The sequence below is a fragment of the Geotrypetes seraphini genome, chromosome 3, assembly GCF_902459505.1.
Source record: "Geotrypetes seraphini chromosome 3, aGeoSer1.1, whole genome shotgun sequence".
Classification (NCBI taxonomy): Eukaryota; Metazoa; Chordata; class Amphibia; order Gymnophiona; family Dermophiidae; genus Geotrypetes; species Geotrypetes seraphini.
This window is the reverse complement of record NC_047086.1, coordinates 224,610,877-224,630,991: the sequence shown is the minus strand read 5'-3', so window position 1 is coordinate 224,630,991 and position 20,115 is coordinate 224,610,877. Positions and strand designations below refer to the sequence as shown.

At 46.4% G+C, this 20,115-nt stretch overlaps 1 protein-coding gene across 1 annotated transcript in view; it reads left to right on the top strand.

The window, feature by feature from the left end:
• Window positions 1-20,115, top strand: part of SLC30A6 (solute carrier family 30 member 6) — a 92,299-nt gene that overhangs the window by 26,902 nt on the left and 45,282 nt on the right. Inside the window, exon 6 of the mRNA XM_033938638.1 lies at window positions 17,615-17,695. Within this exon, the coding sequence (XP_033794529.1) occupies window positions 17,615-17,695 (81 nt within the window). The remainder of the gene's footprint in view (window positions 1-17,614; window positions 17,696-20,115) is intronic.

The window sequence follows — 20,115 nt, the reverse complement described above, 5'->3', positions numbered from 1 at the left end:
GGGGTGGGAGGGGGGCTGTTCTCCGTTTCTTGCTGGGTTGGGGAGACTGGGAGAGGGCCGGGGGGTTGAGAATCTTAGGGGTGGGGGGGGGTGGTGTTGGGTGGGTGGGGCGGGAGGTGGTAGGGAGAGGGAGCCTTGTGGTGGTTGCATGTGGGTTTGTGTGGGTGTGGTGTGTATGGGTTTGGAAGTGTTCAGTGTGGGTGGCGGTGCAGCGCTCTAGGGCCCGACTTCAGATCCTTGGGATGGGAGGCCTAGCTGGGGGGCTACCCATCTCGGTTATTTTACTGTCTTCTGTACTGACCTCTACTAATAATCTTATTGAATGACTAAGTTGACTATAACAACCCTCAATGTGGATGGGATTCATTCCCCTATTAAGAGAAAGAAGATATTGAACTGGTTTCGCCGGAAGGGGACCGATATTGCCTATGTGCAAGAAACGCACCTTTCCCAAGCGGAACACCTGAAGCTGAGGAGAGACTGGGTGGGGGAGGTTTGCTCGTCTGCCTTCGGTACCAGGAAGCAGGGAGTTGCCATTCTTCTGCATAAACAGTTGCCCTTTCACACTCACAAGGTTCTTCAGGACCCGGACGGGCGTTATGTTCTGGTCCTGGGGGAGTTGTGGGGGTCCAAATGGTTATTGTGCAATTTGTACGCTCCTAATGTGTATAATCATAAATTTTTTTCGGCTTTGCTCGCCAAGATAGCCATGTACCCTGATTATCAACCGCTGGTGGGAGGAGACTTTAATATTACTGCGGATCCTGCCATGGATTGTAATCCGGCAAAGGCAGGGGCCAGGGACCATGCAGATAAGGGGGTAAACTTTTTGCTTCGCCAGTTGCAGTTATTGGACACTTGGAGGATTTTGCATCCTACGGAACGCACTTACACATTTTACTCGCATCCCCATAATGTCTATGCTAGATTGGATTATCTGTTGGTTTCCCCATCTCTGCTCCCTAGGGTGTCGCGAATAGATGTTGAGGAGGTTCCCCTGTCGGACCATTCGCCTGTCGTCCTGGAGCTCCAGTTTGCGTCGGACTCCGGGGAGCGGCATTGGAAATTTCCGGGCTACCTATATAGAGATCTCGCATTTCACAAATACATTCGGGAACAGTGGTTGGAGTATAGTTCTCACAATAATACCACTGATGTTCATCCGGTGACCTATTGGGAGGCCTCCAAGGCAGTTCTGCGGGGGTTTATTATTGCTTATCTTTCTAGCAAGCGGAAGGCCATGGATGCGGAGCTCCTGACTCTATCGGGGGAGCTTCGGCAGCTGCGGATGCGCCACTGTAACTCTCTGTTAGCGGCGGATAAAGATCGCTTGCTGTCTGTTCGGTGGCGGATAGATGCAATTTTGACGCAGCGGGCTACTCGTGATGTCTATTTTCGCCGTTATAAACTGTACGCTTGGGGAGGGAAGACGGGGAGATTGTTGGCCAATTTGGTCAGGCCTCCGCGCACCCGTCAGGTCATCTTGTCCATTCGGGACTCTAAGGGCATCTCATACACGCAGGAACGGCAGATCCAGCAGCAATTTGTTCAGTTTTATGAATCTTTGTATGCTAACCGCCCTTTCTCGGATGCGGCTCGGGACGCTTTTTTTCAGGGGCTCAGGCTACCTAGGCTGACGGACGCTCAGGTGGAGCAATTGAACACCCCTATTAGCCCTGACGAGGTATTGCTCGGGATTAAGAAGCTTAAATTGACTAAGGCGCCAGGGCCGGATGGGTTTGGCTCCGAGTATTACAAGATTTTGTCGGATCTGATTTCTCCTGCTTTGGCTGGGGCGTTTAATGCGCTTTCTGAGTCTAGGGGCTTGGGGACTCCTAATATGGCCCATGTGGTGTTGTTGCCTAAGCCGGGTAAGGACCCGGCCCAGGTGGGCTCTTATCGACCTATTTCCCTTCTTAATCAGGACGCCAAGCTTTTTGCTGCAATTTTGGCGCGCAGACTGAATGCTTTTTTACCACTTTTGGTTCATGAGGATCAGGCTGGCTTTGTGCCGGGCAGATATGCGTCCATGAATCTGATTCGAGCTTTGATGGCCCTTCATTCCAGGTGGGGCCTGGTGAGTGATGCGGCTATCGTAGGCCTGGACATGGAGAAGGCCTTTGATAGTATTTCGTGGCAATACCTCTTCTAGGTTTTACGTCAGTTTGGTATTGAGGGCTCTATTCATCATTGGATCAGTAGTTTATATCTTGCACTGCAGGCGAGGCTTTTGGTTAACGGTCAGTTTACCGCCCCGTTTGCTCTGGGAAGGGGGACGCGACAGGGATGCCCGTTATCCCCACTACTTTTTGTTCTGGCTATTGAACCCTTGGCGGCTAAAATTCGAGGGGATTCGGATATCCGGGGCATTCGAATTGGAGACCGGGAGAGTCGCATTAACCTTTTTGCCGATGATATCCTTCTGTACCTGGATCAACCTCGCCGAGATTTGGGCCGGGCCCTTGTTTTGGTCCGTTCCTTTGGGGATCTTTCTGGGCTGCGGGTTAATTGTGATAAATCTGAACTCCTTCCCTTGCGGTCTACTGTGGCGGAACCCTGGCACGCGAGTCTCGAGATACCGCCGGTGAGGGGGCCGATGCGCTACCTTGGTGTTTATTTGAGTCCGGACCTTAAACTTCTGTACCGTTTCAATGTGACACGTCACCTAGAGACCATTCGGCAATTGTGTGATAAATGGAGGGATCTCCCGTTGGGGGTATGGGGGAGGGTGGCCTTGACTAAGATGGTACTTCTTCCCAAGATTCTGTATCCGCTGCAGGCTGTGCCCCTTTGGGTTACAAATAAAGAGGTGCGTTCGTTTCAGTCACTTCTTTCCGCGTTTATTTGGCGACATAAACGAGCCCGTATTAGTTCCGCTACTCTAGCCCTGGATAAATATAGGGGTGGTTTGAATCTCCCCAATCTTCGTTATTATAATGTCGCAGCTCTGTTTCATTTTATTCATGAAGGTTGGTCGGGCAGTTATAGATTTTCTTCTCGGGAATGGGTAGAGTCCTGGTGCGCCCCGCACTCCATCCTGTCGCTGTTGCATGCTCCGATGTCAGCTATACCGGGAGGTGGGGCCAAATTTGCGTATCTTTTGCCCTTGAGGCGTGCATGGCGGTGGTGGAGGCGGCGGCAGGGGAAATCTTCGGAGGCCTCCCTGCTGTTGCAGTTGCACGGCAATGTTGATTTTCCTCCGGGGGTGGGTCATGCTTGGTTTCGGCAGTGGGAGCGGAGGGGGGTAGAACTCTCCAGGATATATTAGTGGTGGGGGGGGGTTCTTTCCCTTCTTTTGCCCAGCTCCGGACTCAATGGCACCTCCCTCAGACTCATTTTTGGGCTTACCTCCAGGCCCGGCATTATTACTTGTCTCTAGGCAGGCGCTGGGGGGAGGCCTGGCTTTGTGGGCCCTTGGATGTCCAATTTTTTCAGGTCTCTCCTGCTTCAAATACGATGGCTACTTGGTATCGGATTCTGAAGAATGCGTCGGACATGGGGTCTATTGACCGCTTGGCTTCCCAATGGCAGACTGAGCTGGGTACCCCTCTGGATCGTAAGGCCTTCCTTGATCTCTTTGCCGCTCTGTATGCCTTGGGGGGGTCCACGGATTATAGGGAAATGCAGTTTAAACTCCTTCACCGGGCGTATATTTCCCGAGCCCAGGGTGCTCGGATGGGATTGTGGGAGGATGCAGTCTGTATCAAGTGCCACCGGTCTGCGGGCTCCCTTACTCATCATTTCTTGGAGTGCCCTTCTGCTGCGGTATGGTTGCGCGCTCTCCCTTTTCTAGAGAGCGTTTTCCAGCGAGCTGTTCCCTGGTCCTATGGCTTTTTGCTTTTGGGAGACCAAAGCGCATTGATGGAGGGGGGGCTTACCCTCCCCCAACGCAAGGTTCTGTACATGGCTGTCTTGGTGGTGAAAAAGCTCCTGTTAGCACACTGGGTGGGCGATTCTGTGGTCTCCTTCCCGATGTGGAGGGCTCGATTGGCTGATGTGGGGCGCTATGAACTTCAGCGAGTGCCTTCGTCTGGGACTCTGAATCAACGATGTTACCGTGATTTGTGGCAGCGGGTATTGAGGGGCTGTTCCAGCATGGATGCAGAGGATGTGCCTGTCTCCCCCTGACCTCTTGCTTTCTTGATTTCTTCATCCTTCTTTTGTTCCCCCTCCCCTCCCTTTGTTGGGGGGGTTGCTTCTGCTGGTTGTGTTTCTGTCTTTTTATTTCTCTTTCGTTTCTCTTCTGTCTTTTCGCCCTGGTCCCTGGAGTTGCTGCATCTGCGGTGGTGTGGATGTGTGTGCCTGGGTGGGTGCTGTTGGGATGCTGGATGGACTGTGAGGGGGGTGCTTGGTGAGGTTGGTGGTGTGGGCGTGGGATGGCAGAGGTGTGGTTGATTGGGGAGGGGTTTTAACACAAAATGTCAATTGTGATGGGCGTGCACTACAGGGGTTTTTCTTTGTACCGTGTGTTTCTCTGGTTGGCCTTCTCTTTTATGTTGTTCCCGACTGTTGTCGATGGCTCTGTTCCGGCTGTTTATCCCAGGACAAGCAGGCAGCATATTCTTGACTGATGGGTGACGGCACCGACGGAGCCCCGGTACGGACACTTTTAGAGTGATTGCACTCTAAGAACTTGGAAAGTTCTAGAGGCCGCACCGCGCGTGCGCGAGTGCCTTCCAGCCCGACACAGGCGCGCGGTCCCCAGTTTCTTAGTTTCCGCGGAGCTAAGAAGACGTGTGTTCAACGGCTGTTGAACAATTTTTGTATTTTTGCCTTCCACGCTCGCGTAAACCCTTTGGGAAAGATCTTTTCCCTCATTTTTTCTTTTATTTCTTTTATTTAAAAAAAAAAAAAAAAATTCTATTAGTAATTTTTTCCTTTTCTTTCGGTTTCGCCCCGGCGGGGCCTATTGCCACTATCGAAGCCTCGGGCTTCGATTTGGCTGAAGCCGTGTTTCCATTCATGCCCCCTCAACCCGGGTTTAAAAAGTGCCAGCGGTGCGCTCGGCCAATTTCACTGATAGACCCACATAACTGGTGTCTGCAGTGTCTTGGTCCGGATCATCGAGCGTCGACTTGTACCCGCTGCGCATCGTTAAAGAAAAGGACTCTGAAAAACCGCCAGATCCAACAGCGGTTGCTTTTCGGTGCCGAGATGTCCGACTCCGCTACACCGGCACCGACATCGGTTCCATCGCAGTCGGCACCTTCTTCGTCGACACCGCGCGACACCGCGCCGGCGTCGCACCCTCCAGGTAAGCCGGCTAAGAAGCCTTCCCCGCTGGAGCGTCCTCCGGTCTCCACTGCAGTGAGCCCAATCCTGCCGACCGTGAAACGCCAGCGGAAGCGCTCCGCTCCGATTGAAGTTAGCCCTTCGACATCGGGTTCTTCTTCGGAGTGTAGAGCGGCACCTAAGGTACCGCAGAAGAAAAAAGCGGTACCGGTGCCTTCCTTAGATGAGCGCATTGCCGCCGTCTTGCAGGTTCAGCTCCGGGAACAACTCCAAAAGCTAATCCCTGCTATTTTAACCCCGATCCTTCCAGAACCGGTCCGGTCTGAGCCACCGGTACCGATAGTGGAGCAACCTTCTATTCTTGTAACCACTCCCTCGGTGCCGGTGCACTCGGCCTCATCAACATCGATGCCACTTCTTGCACCGGAACCGAGACATCAGTCGGTACAGACTTCGGCACCGGTGCAACAAGTAACATCTCCCGGTACCGTGTTGATGAGATCGGGTAAGTCGGCACGCAAATCCCGACATTTGGAACCTTCGACTCCAGAGTCCCGGGATCGTACATCTCATGTAAGAGACCCTGATCTGTGGGGAGACTCTGAAGAACCATTCCTTTCGGAAGGTGAATGTTCTTCTGAAGAAGAGGATTCTGCGTTGCCTGATCCTTCTTCAGGACAGGAATCCACATCTTTTACTTCTTTTTTGAAAAATATGTGTGACTCCATGTCTATTCCTTTGGAGGCTGAGTCTAAAAAATCTAAAGCTTTTTTGGATGCACTTGATTTTGACCAGCCTCCTAAGGAATTCTTGAAGCTCCCTCTGCACGATATATTAAGGGAGACTTTTTACAAGAATTTGGAGACTCCTCTTACAATTCCTGGAGCTCCCCGTAAGCTTGATTCCTTGTACAAGGTGATTCCTATCCCTGGATTCGATAAACCCCAGCTTCCTCACGAATTCTTGTTAGTGGAATCTACCCTGAAAAAATCTTCAGGAGCTAGTGTGTATGCTTCTGTACCTCCTGGCAGAGAGGGTAAGGCAATGGACAAATTTGGTAAGAGGCTTTACCAAAATGCAATGTTGGCCAATAGATCTGGCAACTACGCATTCCATTTTTCTTTTTATCTCAAACACCTCCTTACCACCATGGCCTCTTTTGAAAAGTACCTTCCCCAACGAAAACAGCAGGCTTTTCATCAATGCTCTTCTTCGCTATTTCAGCTGCGAAAATTTATGGTTAGATCTATCTATGATACCTTTGAGCTAACCTCAAGAGCTACAGCTATGTCTGTAGCTATGCATAGGCTTGCCTGGCTTCGGGTATCCGAACTTGATGTTAACCATCAAGATCGGTTAGCCAATGCACCATGCCTGGGGGATGAGCTTTTTGGGGATTCCATGGACTCGACTACTCAAAAGCTCTCAGCTCATGAGACACGTTGGGATACTCTGCTCAAAAATAAAAAGAAGCCTCCTACTACAAGGCCTTTCAGACAGCAGTCGGCTTATCAGCGCCGCTTTACAGCTAGACCATTGCAGACACCTTCCCAACCACCTAGACGTCAACGCCAACCACAACGTCAACCTCCCAGGCCTCAACAACAACAACAGCCTGTGAAGCCACCTCCACAACCAAAGTCACAACCCTTTTGACTTAGTTCTCCAAAGCATAGCCAGCGTTCAAATTTCCACCCACCTTCCTCAACCCATAGGTGGTCGTTTATCTCTTTTCCTCAGCCGATGGAAAATCATCACATCGGACCAATGGGTCCTCAACATCATCCATCACGGCTACTCTCTCAACTTTCAAACTCTGCCGGCTCTAAGTCCACCAAAAGAGTCTGCTTTGAACTCCCCTCAATCTGTCCTTCTAGTTTAAGAAGTTCAATCTCTCCTTCGCTTAAATGCAATAGAGGAAGTTCCTCCAGATCAGCAGGGGCAGGGGTTCTACTCCCGTTATTTTCTAGTCCCCAAAAAAACAGGAGATCTAAGACCCATTCTAGATCTTCGAGATCTCAACAAATGTTTGGTAAAAGAGAAATTCAAAATGCTTTCTTTAGCCACTCTGTACCCTCTTCTCAATCAAAACGACTGGCTATGCTCCCTCGATCTCAAAGAAGCTTACACTCACATTCCGGTCAATCTGACCTCCAGGAAATATCTTCGTTTCATGATCAATCATCATCATTACCAATACAAGGTACTACCCTTCGGTCTTGCCTCCTCTCCAAGGGTGTTCACCAAATGTCTCATTGTGGTTGCAGCTTTTCTTCGCTCTCACCATCTCCAGGTCTTTCCTTACCTAGACGACTGGTTGATCAAAGCTGCCTCATCTCAGTCAGTTCTTCTGGCCACGAATCAAACCATCCTCTTTCTTCAAATCCTGGGATTCGAGATCAATCTTCCAAAATCTCACCTCATCCCCACTCAAAGACTTCAGTTCATTGGAGCAATACTGGACACAATCCTCATGAGATCATTCCTTCCACCCAATCGTCTTCAAACCCTCCAATTTCTCTGTCAGCAGGTACTGTCTCAAAGTTCCATATCTGCCAAACAAATGATGATTCTTTTGGGTCACATGGCCTCCACAGTTCACGTCACTCCCCTTGCGCGTCTTCACCTGCGCACTCCCCAATGGACCTTAGCCAACCAGTGGTCCCAGGCGACAGATTCTTGCTCACGACACATATCTGTGACATCATCACTTCGTCGATCTCTGCAATGGTGGTTGATATCCTCAAATCTATCCAGAGGTCTTCTATTTCATCTGCCTCAGCATCAGCTTGTCATCACCACCGATGCATCCCCTTATGCTTGGGGAGCACATTTGGACGAGTTTCAAACTCAAGGGTTTTGGACACCTCAGGAAATGAAACATCACATCAATTTCCTGGAACTCAGGGCAATGTTTTATGCCCTCAAAGCATTTCAGCATCTTCTCTTTCCTCAGGTACTTCTACTTTGCACAGACAATCAGGTTGCGATGTATTACATCAACAAACAGGGTGGGACAGGCTCTCGCCTATTATGCCAGGAAGCCCAGAGAATCTGGACTTGGGCCACAGATCACCACTTGTTCCTGAAAGCGATCTACATCCAGGGGGAGCAGAACTCATTAGCGGACAAACTCAGCAGAGTTTTACAACCACACGAATGGACTCTCGATCCATCGACCTTGCAGTCCATCTTCGATCAGTGGGGCACTCCTCAAGTGGACCTCTTTGCAGCTCCTCACAATCACCAACTGCCCAGCTTCTTCTCCAGACTCTACACTCCTCACCGTCTGACAGCGGATGCATTCCTCCTAGATTGGTCCAATATGTTCCTGTATGCTTTCCCTCCACTTCCACTCATGTTACGCACATTGTTCAAGCTCAAGAGGGACAGAGCCACCATGATTCTAATCGCTCCAAGATGGCCCAGGCAGCATCCCTTCTACTTCAACTCAGTTCCAGGGATCCTTTTCTGCTTCCAATATTTCCTTCTCTGCTTACACAGCAACAGGAGACCCTTCTACATCCCAACCTCCAGTCACTACACCTGACAGCTTGGTATCTCTCGGGCTGACTTCACATGATTCTCTACTGTCTCAGCCCGTCCGTTCTGTCCTGAATGCCTCCAGGAAACCGACCACTCTTCAGTGTTACCATCAGAAGTGGACAAGATTTTCTTCTTGGTGTCTTATTCATCATCATAATCCCACATCTCTTTCAGTAGAATCATTGTTGGATTACCTACTTTTTCTGTCTGACTCTGGCCTCAAATCTACCTCCGTCAGAGTTCATCTCAGTGCTATTGCGGCTTTTCATGAGCCAGTCCATGGAAAGCTCCTTTCAGCTCATCCCCTGGTCACCAGATTCATGCGAGGTCTCTTTAATTTAAAACCTCCTATTAAAGCTCCTCCTGTGGTCTGGGATCTTAATGTGGTTCTCTCCGCTTTAATGAAGCCTCCATTTGAACCTTTGGCGAATGCCTCTTTCAAGTTCCTCACTTGGAAGGTACTTTTCCTTATTGCTCTCACCTCTGCCAGGAGGGTCAGTGAGCTCCATGCACTAGTTTCTGACCCACCTTTCACAGTCTTTCATCATGATAAGGTGGTTCTGCGTACACATCCAAAGTTTCTTCCTAAGGTTGTTTCTGAATTCCATCTCAATCAATTCATTGTTCTGCCTGTCTTTTTTCCGAGGCCTCACTCTCATTCTGGTGAGCAGGCTCTACATACTTTGGACTGTAAGCGGGCTTTGGATTACTATTTAGACCGTACTAAGCCCCACAGATCATCTCCTCAACTCTTTCTGTCCTTTGATCCGAATAAATTAGGACATCCTGTTTCTAAACGTACGTTGTCCAATTGGCTTGCAGCGTGCATTTCATTCTGTTATGCTCAGACCGGGCTGACTCTGGAAGGTTCTGTCACGGCCCATAGGGTCCGAGTTATGGCAGCATCTGTAGCGTTCCTCCGTTCCACTCCTATTGAGGAAATCTGCAAGGCTGCCATTTGGTCCTCAGTTCATACTTTTACATCTCATTATTGTCTGGACGCTTTCTCCAGACGGGATGGACACTTCGGCCAATCTGTTTTGCAAAATTTGTTTTCCTAATGGCCAACCTTCCCACCATCCCTCTTTTTGTTAGCTTGGAGGTCACCCATCAGTCAAGAATATGCTGCCTGCTTGTCCTGGGATAAAGCACAGTTACTTACCGTAACAGGTGTTATCCAGGGACAGCAGGCAGATATTCTTGCGTCCCACCCACCTCCCCGGGTTGGCTTCTTAGCTGGCTTATCATAACTGGGGACCGCGCGCCTGTGTCGGGCGGGAAGGCACTCGCGCACGCGCGGTGCGGCCTCTAGAACTTTCCAAGTTCTTAGAGTGCAATCACTCTAAAAGTGTCCGTACCGGGGCTCCGTCGGTGCCGTCACCCATCAGTCAAGAATATCTGCCTGCTGTCCCTGGATAACACCTGTTACGGTAAGTAACTGTGCTTTGCCCATGGATGTATGTTCCTTTGCAATTGTTAATAAAGATATTGGAAAAAAAAAAAAAAAAAGACCGGGAGATTTCTCTCTCCCCCCAGTAGCTGTTCCTCCACCACGCCTGGAGTTCCCTGCTTCAGTATTGGAGGAGTCCTGTGAAACATCTCTCGCGAGGAAGACCCCAATTGCAGGGGAATAACAAGATTTAGAAGGGAGAGTGATTACTCCCCTTCCTTCAAGATCTTCTCCAGTGGTAACTTTAGAGAGCATGTGGAATGCTCTCTCAAAGCTTAATTCGTCCGTTGACAAGTCTTCCCAGGAGATTGCAACACTTGTAAGTACTGTAAATACTTTGGCAGGAAAACTTGAAGGGACTAAGGAACAATTTGTACTTAAGGTCAAACAAGTTAAAGAGAAGGTTGAAGATCTGCAATCTTTATCCATTGGAATAGTAAAGATAAAATAATGCTTACTAGAAAAGTGGAACAATTAGAGAACTATAATCACAGGCTCAATGCACGTCTCCTGAATTTCCCAAAATCTTTAGGTGTGTCTCCTATGGAAATGTTGAGAAAATTCTTGATAGAAATTCTAAAATATTCCCCAGAAAATATTCTGCCAGTCAACCGTATATATTATATACCTATGAAAAAGAAATAGGAGCCACACCAGAAGAAGGTGTACAAAATGTAATTGCCGGAGAGCTTTTGAACCTTACTGACTTGCTTGAAACTTCAGTACAAGCCACATTACTGGTTTCCTTTGTTTTCGAGCAAGACGTGACAGCATTTTTCAGACAATATTTTTGTAATTCTCAAGCTTTGTTCCTGGGGAAAAAAGTGTGGATCTACCCAGATGTAACTAAACAAATGTAAGAACATACAAAACTGTTTCTAGCCATGAGAGTTGAAACAGTAACTTTGGGTGCAAGTTTTCTCCTAGCTTATCTTTGTAAATGTATAATTAAATATCTAGGGGTTAAATATGTATTCTTTCTGCCTGAACAATTGAGGATCTTCATGGATATGAAGAAGTTGTCGATTGGGGGAACTTAGCTAATGTTTTGAACAGCATGGTTAAATTATGGGTATTATTTGTTAAGCCAATTCCTATTTGTTTTTTCTTTGAATCTTAATTAGGCCTCTTCACTAATTTACTGATCTCTCTTTGAATCCAAATTTATTGTGGTCTACGGAGATAAGGGCCCTCTTCTATCAAACTGCGATAGCAATTTTTAGCGCAGGGAGCCGCGCTGAATGGCCCGCGCAGCTTCCGACGCTCATTGAGTTTCTATGAGCATCAGGAGCAGTGCGGGCCATTCCACATGGCTCCCTGTGCGAAAAATTATCGCAGTTTGATAGAAGAGGGCTATGGTGTTACTTTAAATTTCTTCTAATTTCCTATTTTCTGTTGTATTTCTAGAGCAAGAGTTATCTTGTATATTATTATGCAAAAATTAAATAAAGGCAAAAAAAATAAATTATCATCCTCCTTTACAAAGCTGCGCTAGCTTTTTTAGCGGCGGTAACAGCTCAGACGCTTATAGGAATTCTATGAGCATTGGAGCTGTTATCGCGATGGCCGGTGCTAAAAATGCTAGTGCAGCTTTGTAAAAGAGGGGATATATTTTACATGCAGTTTGTAGATTGCTGCCATATACACTGGGGAATCCCTTTGGGTTAATTTGGCCAGAGGGAAGGACAAATGTTTGTATCTTGGCGTAATTTACAGACCCCCAAGACAACATGATGACCTGGATATGGAAATAATCAGTGATATAGAAAATATCACCTTGCGTGGGGACACAGTAGTGTTAGGTGACTTCAACATACCTGATGTGGATTGGGATACACTTACCTCTGCTTCCGGCAGCAGCAGGAGGCTGTTAAACTCTATGAAGGGAGCTGGTCTCAAGCAACTGGTGTTGGACCCAACAAGGGATCAGGCAATACTGGACCTATTACTTACCAATGGAGAAAGTGTCACAGAGGTCTTGGTGGGCGACACATTGGCCTCCAGTGACCACAACATGGTATGGTTCAATCTTAGGAAAGGTTTCACTAAATCTACCACACTGACCAAGGTCCTCAAATTCAAGGACACAAACTTCAAAGAAATGGGAGACTTTGTTCACCAGGCGCTACAAGGACAAGCAGAAACCGATAGCGTGGAAGAAATGTGGTCGACTTTGAAAACCACCATACAGGAAGCAACAAACCGCTATGTTAAATTAGTAAGTAAACGGCGAAGGAGCAATAAGCCGAAGTGGTTCACTGTGGAGATCTCAGCCCTTATCAAGGAGAAGAAAAAAGCATTCATCTCTTACAAACAATCAGGGAAACAAGACTCTAGAGCAGACTACTTGACCAAATCAAAAGCCGTCAAAACGGCAGTCAGGGAGGCTAAGTTTCACATGGAGGAGTCTCTGGCAAAAAACATCAAGAAGGGAGATAAATCCTTCTTTAGGTATATCAGTGACAGAAGTAAAAACTCAGGCGGGATTGTACGTCTTAGGAAACCAGATGGAGACTATGTGGAAAAGGATTCGGAAAAAGCCCAACTATTAAATGAATACTTCAGCTCAGTCTTCACCCGAGAAGCGCCGGGACTTGGCCCTCAGCTACAGACAAGGGTTGACTTAGTTGACCCGTTCAGTAACTTCGAGTTTACGCCCAGCAGTGTCTACAGTGAGCTATCAAGGCTCAAGGTTAACAAGGCAATGGGGCCTGACAATCTACACCCCAGGGTGCTAAGGGAGCTGTGTGATGTCCTGGCGGAGTCACTGTCCAAGCTCTTCAACCTCTCCCTTAGGAAAGGCAGCGTCCCGTCGGACTGAAGGACGGCTAACGTCATTCCACTCCACAAGAAAGGCTCCAAGATGGAGACAGCAAACTACAGACCAGTGAATCTAACATCGATAGTGAGCAAACTAATGGAAACTCTAATAAAACACCAATTGGATAAGATCCTGGATGAGGGATACGGGATCCCCGTCAACATGGATTTACAAAAGGGAGATCATGCCAATCCAACCTGATCAGCTTCTTTGACTGGGTGACAGGGAAGCTAGATATTGGGGAGTCCCTAGACATCGTGTACCTGGACTTTAGCAAAGCATTCGATAGCGTGCCACACCGCAGGTTGCTGAGCAAGATGAGTTCTATAGGATTAGGTGACACATTGACGAAATGGGTTGGGAACTGGCTTGGAGGTAGGCTTCAAAGGGTGGTGGTGAACGGCACACCCTCTGAAATGACGGAGGTGATCAGTGGAGTGCCACAGGGCTTGGTCTTGGGCCCAGTTCTATTCAACATCTTTATAAGGGACTTGGCAGAAGGGCTTCGGGGTAAAATAGCATTATTCGCAGATGACGCCAAACTAAGTAATGTAGTTGGGCAAATGCACAATAGATGATGTTTCAATGGCCGACAACATGATGCACGACCTACTCCTACTGGAGCGCTGGTCTAGGTCCTGGCAACTCAGCTTCAATGCCAAAAAATGCAAAGTTATGCACCTGGGCAACCAAAATCCATGCAAGACTTACACCCTAAATGGAGAGATCCTAACAAGAACTGAAGCAGAACGTGACCTAGGGGTGATCGTCAGTGAGGACATGAAGGCTGCCAATCAAGTGGAGCAAGCTTCATCCAAAGCAAGACAAGTCATAGGTTGCATACGCAGGGGTTTCGTCAGCCGAAAGCCGGAAGTCATTATGCCATTGTATAGATCCATGGTGAGGCCCCATCTGGAATACTGTGTGCAATTCTGGAGGCCGCATTATCGCAAGGATGTGCTGAGACTGGAGTCGGTTCAGAGAATGGCCACCCGGATGGTCTCAGGACTCAAGGATCTCCCATACGAGGAACGGCTAAACAAATTGCAGCTATACTCACTCGAGGAGCGCAGAGAGAGGGGGGGACATGATCGAGACGTTCAAATATCTCTCGGGCCGCATAGAGACGGAGGAAGATATCTTCCTTTTCAAGGGTCCCACGACAACAAGAGGGCATTCGTGGAAAATTAGGGGAGGGAAACTACGAGCTGACACCAGGAAATTATTTTTCACAGAAAGGGTGGTTGATCGCTGGAATAGTTTTCCACTGCATGTGATCGAGGCCAGCAGTGTGCCTGATTTTAAGGCCAGATGGGATTGTCATATGGGATCTATTCACAGGGCGAAGGTAGGGGAGGGATCTATTCACAGGGCGAAGGTAGGGGAGGGACATTAAGGTGGGCAGACTGGATGGGCCTTAGCCGTCTATTTCTATGTTTCTATATAACACAATGTGGGCCTGATTTCTATAAATGGCACCCTAATCACAGATGTCTAACTAAAATTCATGTGCATCTTAACTATTTAATTATTTTTAATGGGTTAAATGGCATGGTGATTGACTGTGCCATTAAAACACATTAAAAAACAATTTTTTAAATTGGTAATTTAGGTTTTGTGTGGATATCCGCATGGCGCCTAGCAGCGCCTAAGTCAAGGCACCCTATGATGCCTACCTGAAAAGTAGGCATGATTAGGGGTGCAGAATAAGCATGGTTGACTTAGACGTCGCTAGGCGTTGTAGTTAGGTGCCAGTAAATTAGGTCTTCGCCGTACATGAAGAAGGACATGGTACTACTCAAAAGGGTCCAGAGAAGAGCGACTAAGATGGTTAAGGGGACTGGAGGAATTACCTTACAGTGAAAGATTAGAGAAACAGAGGAGATTGAGAGGGGACATGATCGAAACATTCAAGGTACTGAAGGGGATAGACTTAGTAGATAAGGACAGGTTGTTCACCCTCTCTAAGGTAGGGAGAACAAGAGGGCACTCTCTAAAGTTAAAAGGGGATAGATTCCGTTCAAATGTAAGGAAGTTCTTCTTCATCCAGAGAGTGGTGGAAAAATGGAACACTCTTCCGGAGTCTGTTATAAGGGAAAACACCCTCCAGGAATTCAAGACAAGGTTGGACAAGTTCCTACTGAACCAGAACGAATGCAGGTAGGGCTGGTCTCGGTTAGGGCACAGGTCTTTGACTTGGGGGCCGCCACATGAGCGGACTGCTGGGCGCGATGGACCACTGGTCTGACCCAGCAACGGCAATTCTTATGTTCTTAGGTAAAACCTGGCCTAATATACCAGTATCTACCTCTAGAATGCCTAGTGACGCTTAAGTTTGCTTAGGTGCCACTAGGTGTGATTCTCTGAAGGACGCCTAGCAGTCGATTGACAACAATGCGAGTGGCACTTAGAGGTTAGGCACCCTTTATGGAATTGGGCCCTGTGGGTCTGTGATGTCACAAAATGAGACGTATTCAACATAGAAATATGATGACAGATAAAGGCCAAACGGCCCATCCAGTCTACCCATCCATAATCTTCTCCTCTCCCTAAGAGATTGTAGCATGTGGAACATCTGTACTGTATTCACAGTAGTGACTGACTTCAAGAGCAATGAGAACAGTACAAGAGCAGCTGGTGCTATTCAGCCTGACAGGGGCTTTCAGAGTGAGTTTATGTATTCCCTACTCAGTTTATTTAAGTATAAGATGATCGTCACACATGGAGTCTTGAGCAGGGCACCGCCTACAGTAGTGGTCTCAAACTCGCGGCCCACCAGATACTATTTTGCGGCCTGCAGTCTGTACTAGTGCTGCCTGTTCTTTGCAATGTCCTCCGGCTTCCCCCCTGGCCTCCAGCTCTTACCTTCAGATGATTACCACAGCCTGCAGAGAGGATTGCCGGTGTTGTAGTGATCCTTGCCGGCTGCCATCATCCTCAGCAGCACGTTCCCTCTGCTGCGATCCTGCCCCTGATGGCAGAGGGAACATGCTGTGGAGGCTACAGCACTGGCGATCCTCTCTGCAGGCTGCGGTAATTAGCTGAAACTTAAGACCGGGAGGCTAGGGGGGAAGCTGGAGGATGCTGCAAAGAAGGGGGGAGGGAGCATGCAGGCCTTCGGGGGGGGGGGAAGATTTATAATGCAGGTAAATGCTAGCATTTACCCGCCTTATGCCCTAAAAAGCTCACCTGCTCCCTGAAGAAAGGGTTGAAACGGATACTCCGTCGGAGAGGTGGTGCTGTTAAGCAAGCTAAGTACACAATTGCTAATTTTTAGTGTATCTGGCTGGTTCATTGATGAATTGAATAAGCATAATTTGCACAAGAAGACTGAACAAATGAATTGAACAAATTACATTACATTACAGATTTCTATTCCGCCATTACCTTTCGGTTCAAAGCGGATTACAAAAAGAGTTATGGAAGAAGGGTTACAACGTTAGATCAGAGAAGGTTTCCAAGAGAGGGAAAAGTAGAATCTGGGGTTAGGGAGGGGATGGTAAGAGGGGGGTTAAGCTTTATCATGGTATTAAGCTTTATTAAGGGATTTCTTGAAGAGTATAGTTTTTATTTCCTTTCTGAACATCTTGTAGTCTGGGGTTGATATCCTATTTAATGAATTGATATCCTATTTAATTAAAAATTGAAATATTACTTAATCAAATAAATCAGAGAATTAAATCAGTTAAAGAAACTATTTATATAACACATAAAATAAACCAATGGGACTAATGAGGAGTCCAGTCAGTTTGTGTCTGTTGACTCAACTAGCATTCTGAAGACCCAACGGTTGATTATCAGCAAGTCTGCACATACCTTTTTGTAAAAGATGTACTTTGATGTATAGTTTGTGTGATTTCTTTGATAAGACATTAACTATTTTTTTCTGCGGCCCTCCAAGTACCTACAAATCCAAAATGTGGCCCTGCAAAGGGTTTAAGAACACTGGCCTATAGGATGTTTGGGTGCCCTTTTGGAATTCTCTTACCCCAGCTGCCTGTAGCTATTTGCTTAATTTATAACCCTGTTTTTCAAGATTCTCCTCTCCGGGGATATCCACATTCTGCTATTGTGCCTGAGTGGAGATTGTGAGGACATAATCCAATATAGTACACACTGGGGTATTGGTGGGAGGGGGGTAGAAAATCTAAAACAGTTCTATCTTCTTGTACTGCTCACTGTGTTTGATTTTTGTTTTGTTGGATTTGTACGTTTTTGGTGTTCCTCACTTGCTGACTAATAAAGATGTTGTTGCAAAAAAAAAAAGTATGATGATCTACCTGTTGGAAATTAGTACATGATCTGTTATATACAGACCTTTTGGAATGCTTCATCTAGTTGATCCTCTATCAATAAGGCTTATATGTGTGTTTAGTTAATTGACATGCATCAGTGCTCCTCCAGAGCTGACTATTTTAGTTATTGTGTGGGTTTTCCCTAAACCTTTGTTTAATCAAAGGTAACCTGAATGTAGACAACAGATCAACACTGTAAATATCCTAAAAAGACTGGAATGCTTTAAGCTAGGTATTTATGTTTTTACAGTTTTAATTTTCCTGTTTCAGGTTTGAGAGATTTGAAGTGTTAGCGGTATTTGCTTCCACAGTTCTGGCACAGCTTGGAGCTTTATTTATACTGAAAGAAAGGTAGGATCATTGACACATTTTGTCTGTGAAAAAATATTCCATGTTTGGTTCAATAAAACCCAGTATCTATAAGAGCTAAACAGAGTATTTACTTTTTGCTTTAGCAGCAGAACTCTTAAATAACAGTCATTCTAGAACTTGTGAAATAATTTTCTTCCTGCTTTTTGCTTCCAGTACTAGAATATCTCTCAGGTGATTTAGTCTCTTCATGCTCTTGATATTTGTGCATAATATTTACAGTCCTTTTGGTCATGGTAAAGACTGAGGCAATATGCCTGTTGGAGTTCTGGATTTTTCTACCATGTTTCATACATGGACAAAATCCTAACTTTGGCGTTATGATATTTTAATCTTCGAATGAAGAAGTAAGACAAACATGACAAAAAGCAGCTTCAAAAACAATAACTAGTGGGTGAGCTTTATTTCACAGCTATTCAGTTGAGCAGAAAAAAACAGAACTGAAGAGCTGAGGAGACTGCAGCCGTGGGAAGAGCTATGCATCTCGGATCTTTATACTTACATTATGAGCTCTAGGAGAGCAGATGCATCCCTGCATCATCAAATGATGCCACCTACTTTTGTGTCTGACTTATTCTTGCTTGTCATCAGAAAATCCTAGAATATTGTAATGACTTGTAGTGATTACTCTACAAATTGAGGGGTCATAAGAACATAAGAATTGCCGCTGCTGGGTCAGACCAGTGGTCCATCATGCCCAGCATTCCGCTTCTGCAGTGGCCCCTAGGTCAAGGACCTGAGCACTAACTGAGTCTAGCCTCACCTGTATACGTTCTGGTCTAGCAGGAACTTGTCTAACTTTGTCTTAAATCTCTGGAGGGTGTTCTCTCCTATTAGCCTCCGGAAGAGCGTTCCAGATTTCTACCACTCTCTGGGTGAAGAAGAACTTCCTTACGTTTGTACGGAATCTATCCCCTTTCAACTTTAGAGAGTGCCCTCTCGTTCTCCCTACCTTGAAGAGGGTGAACAACCTGTCTTTATCTACTAAGTCTATTCCCTTCATTATCTTGAATGTTTCAATCATGTTCCCTCTCAGTCTTTTCAAGGGAGAAGAGGCCCAGTTCTCTAATCTCTTGCTGTACAACAACTCCTCCAGCCCCTTAACCATTTTAGTTGCTCTTCTCTGGACCCTTTCGAGTAGTACCGTGTCCTTCTTCAAGTACGGCGACCAGTGCTGGACGCAGTATTCCAGGTGGAGTTGCACCATGGCCCGGTACAGCAGTATGATAACCTTCTCCGATCTGTTCATGATCCCCTTCTTAATCATTCCAAGCATTCTGTTTGCCCTTTTCGCTGCCGCCAAGCATTGTGCAGACAGATTCATCGACTTGTCAGCCAGTACTCCCAAGTCTCTTTCTTGGGGGGTCTCTTCAAGTACTGCACTAGACATCTTGTATTCGTGTACAAGATTTTTGTTACCGACATGCATCACCTTACACTTGTCCACGTTAAACTTCATTTGCCATGTCCTTGTACTAAGGCACGCTAGCTGATTTAGAGTGCGCTAAATGCTGGCATATCTATTATATTCTATGGATGTGTTAGTATTTAGCGCGCTCTAATATTTAGCACGTGCTAAAATGGTTAGCACGCCTTAGTAAAAGAGGGGGTGACTGCTGGAAAAGCTAAATCATTTTGCAATTGGTTTCCAAGTTTATTATATATTTTTGTTATACCGTGTAATTAACCTTCTAAGCAGCTTGCATTCTTTAACATTAGAGTAAAAATTTTTAAAAAAGATTTTGTCAAACTATGGATTAAGATTTTATGGTTTGTTTATGTGTATAACTCGATTTTTTAACAAACAGTTTTCAATATTAAGCGGCCCTTTTACTAGGCTGTAGTAAAAAGTGGTCTTAGCACACTCTTATGCAGGTCTTTCCCGCGTGCTGTGTCCATGTTTACTGCAGCTGGAAAATGGGCTAAATTTTCCATTTTCTGAGTTAATGACCATTGACTATTGTTGCTATTAGTTTATGGCCATTAATAAAAATTGAAATTGGAAAAAACTGACTAAAATGAACAATTGTCTCAAGAGAGTGATCCTATGTTTTGAATGCGTTCAGAGAAGCGAAACTCTGAAGAAGGGGAGGTAACTCCCCTCTTGGAAAAAGAGTTTACCATCCAGTCATAACGTACTTGATATTTAGGAATCACTCTCTGAGATATGAATGGCGCTTTTTATATTCTTCAGAGTTTCGCTTCTCTGAGCGCATTCAAAACATAGGATTACTCTCTTGAGACAATTGTTCATTTTAGTCAGTTTTTTCCAATTTACTTTACTGACTTCCAATATAGGATATATAATCCCTGTTTTTTGTTAGAAACATTAATAAAAATTAGCATATGAGCCCTTAACACCACCTATTTTTCTAGAGGGTAAGGACTCATGCACTGATCCT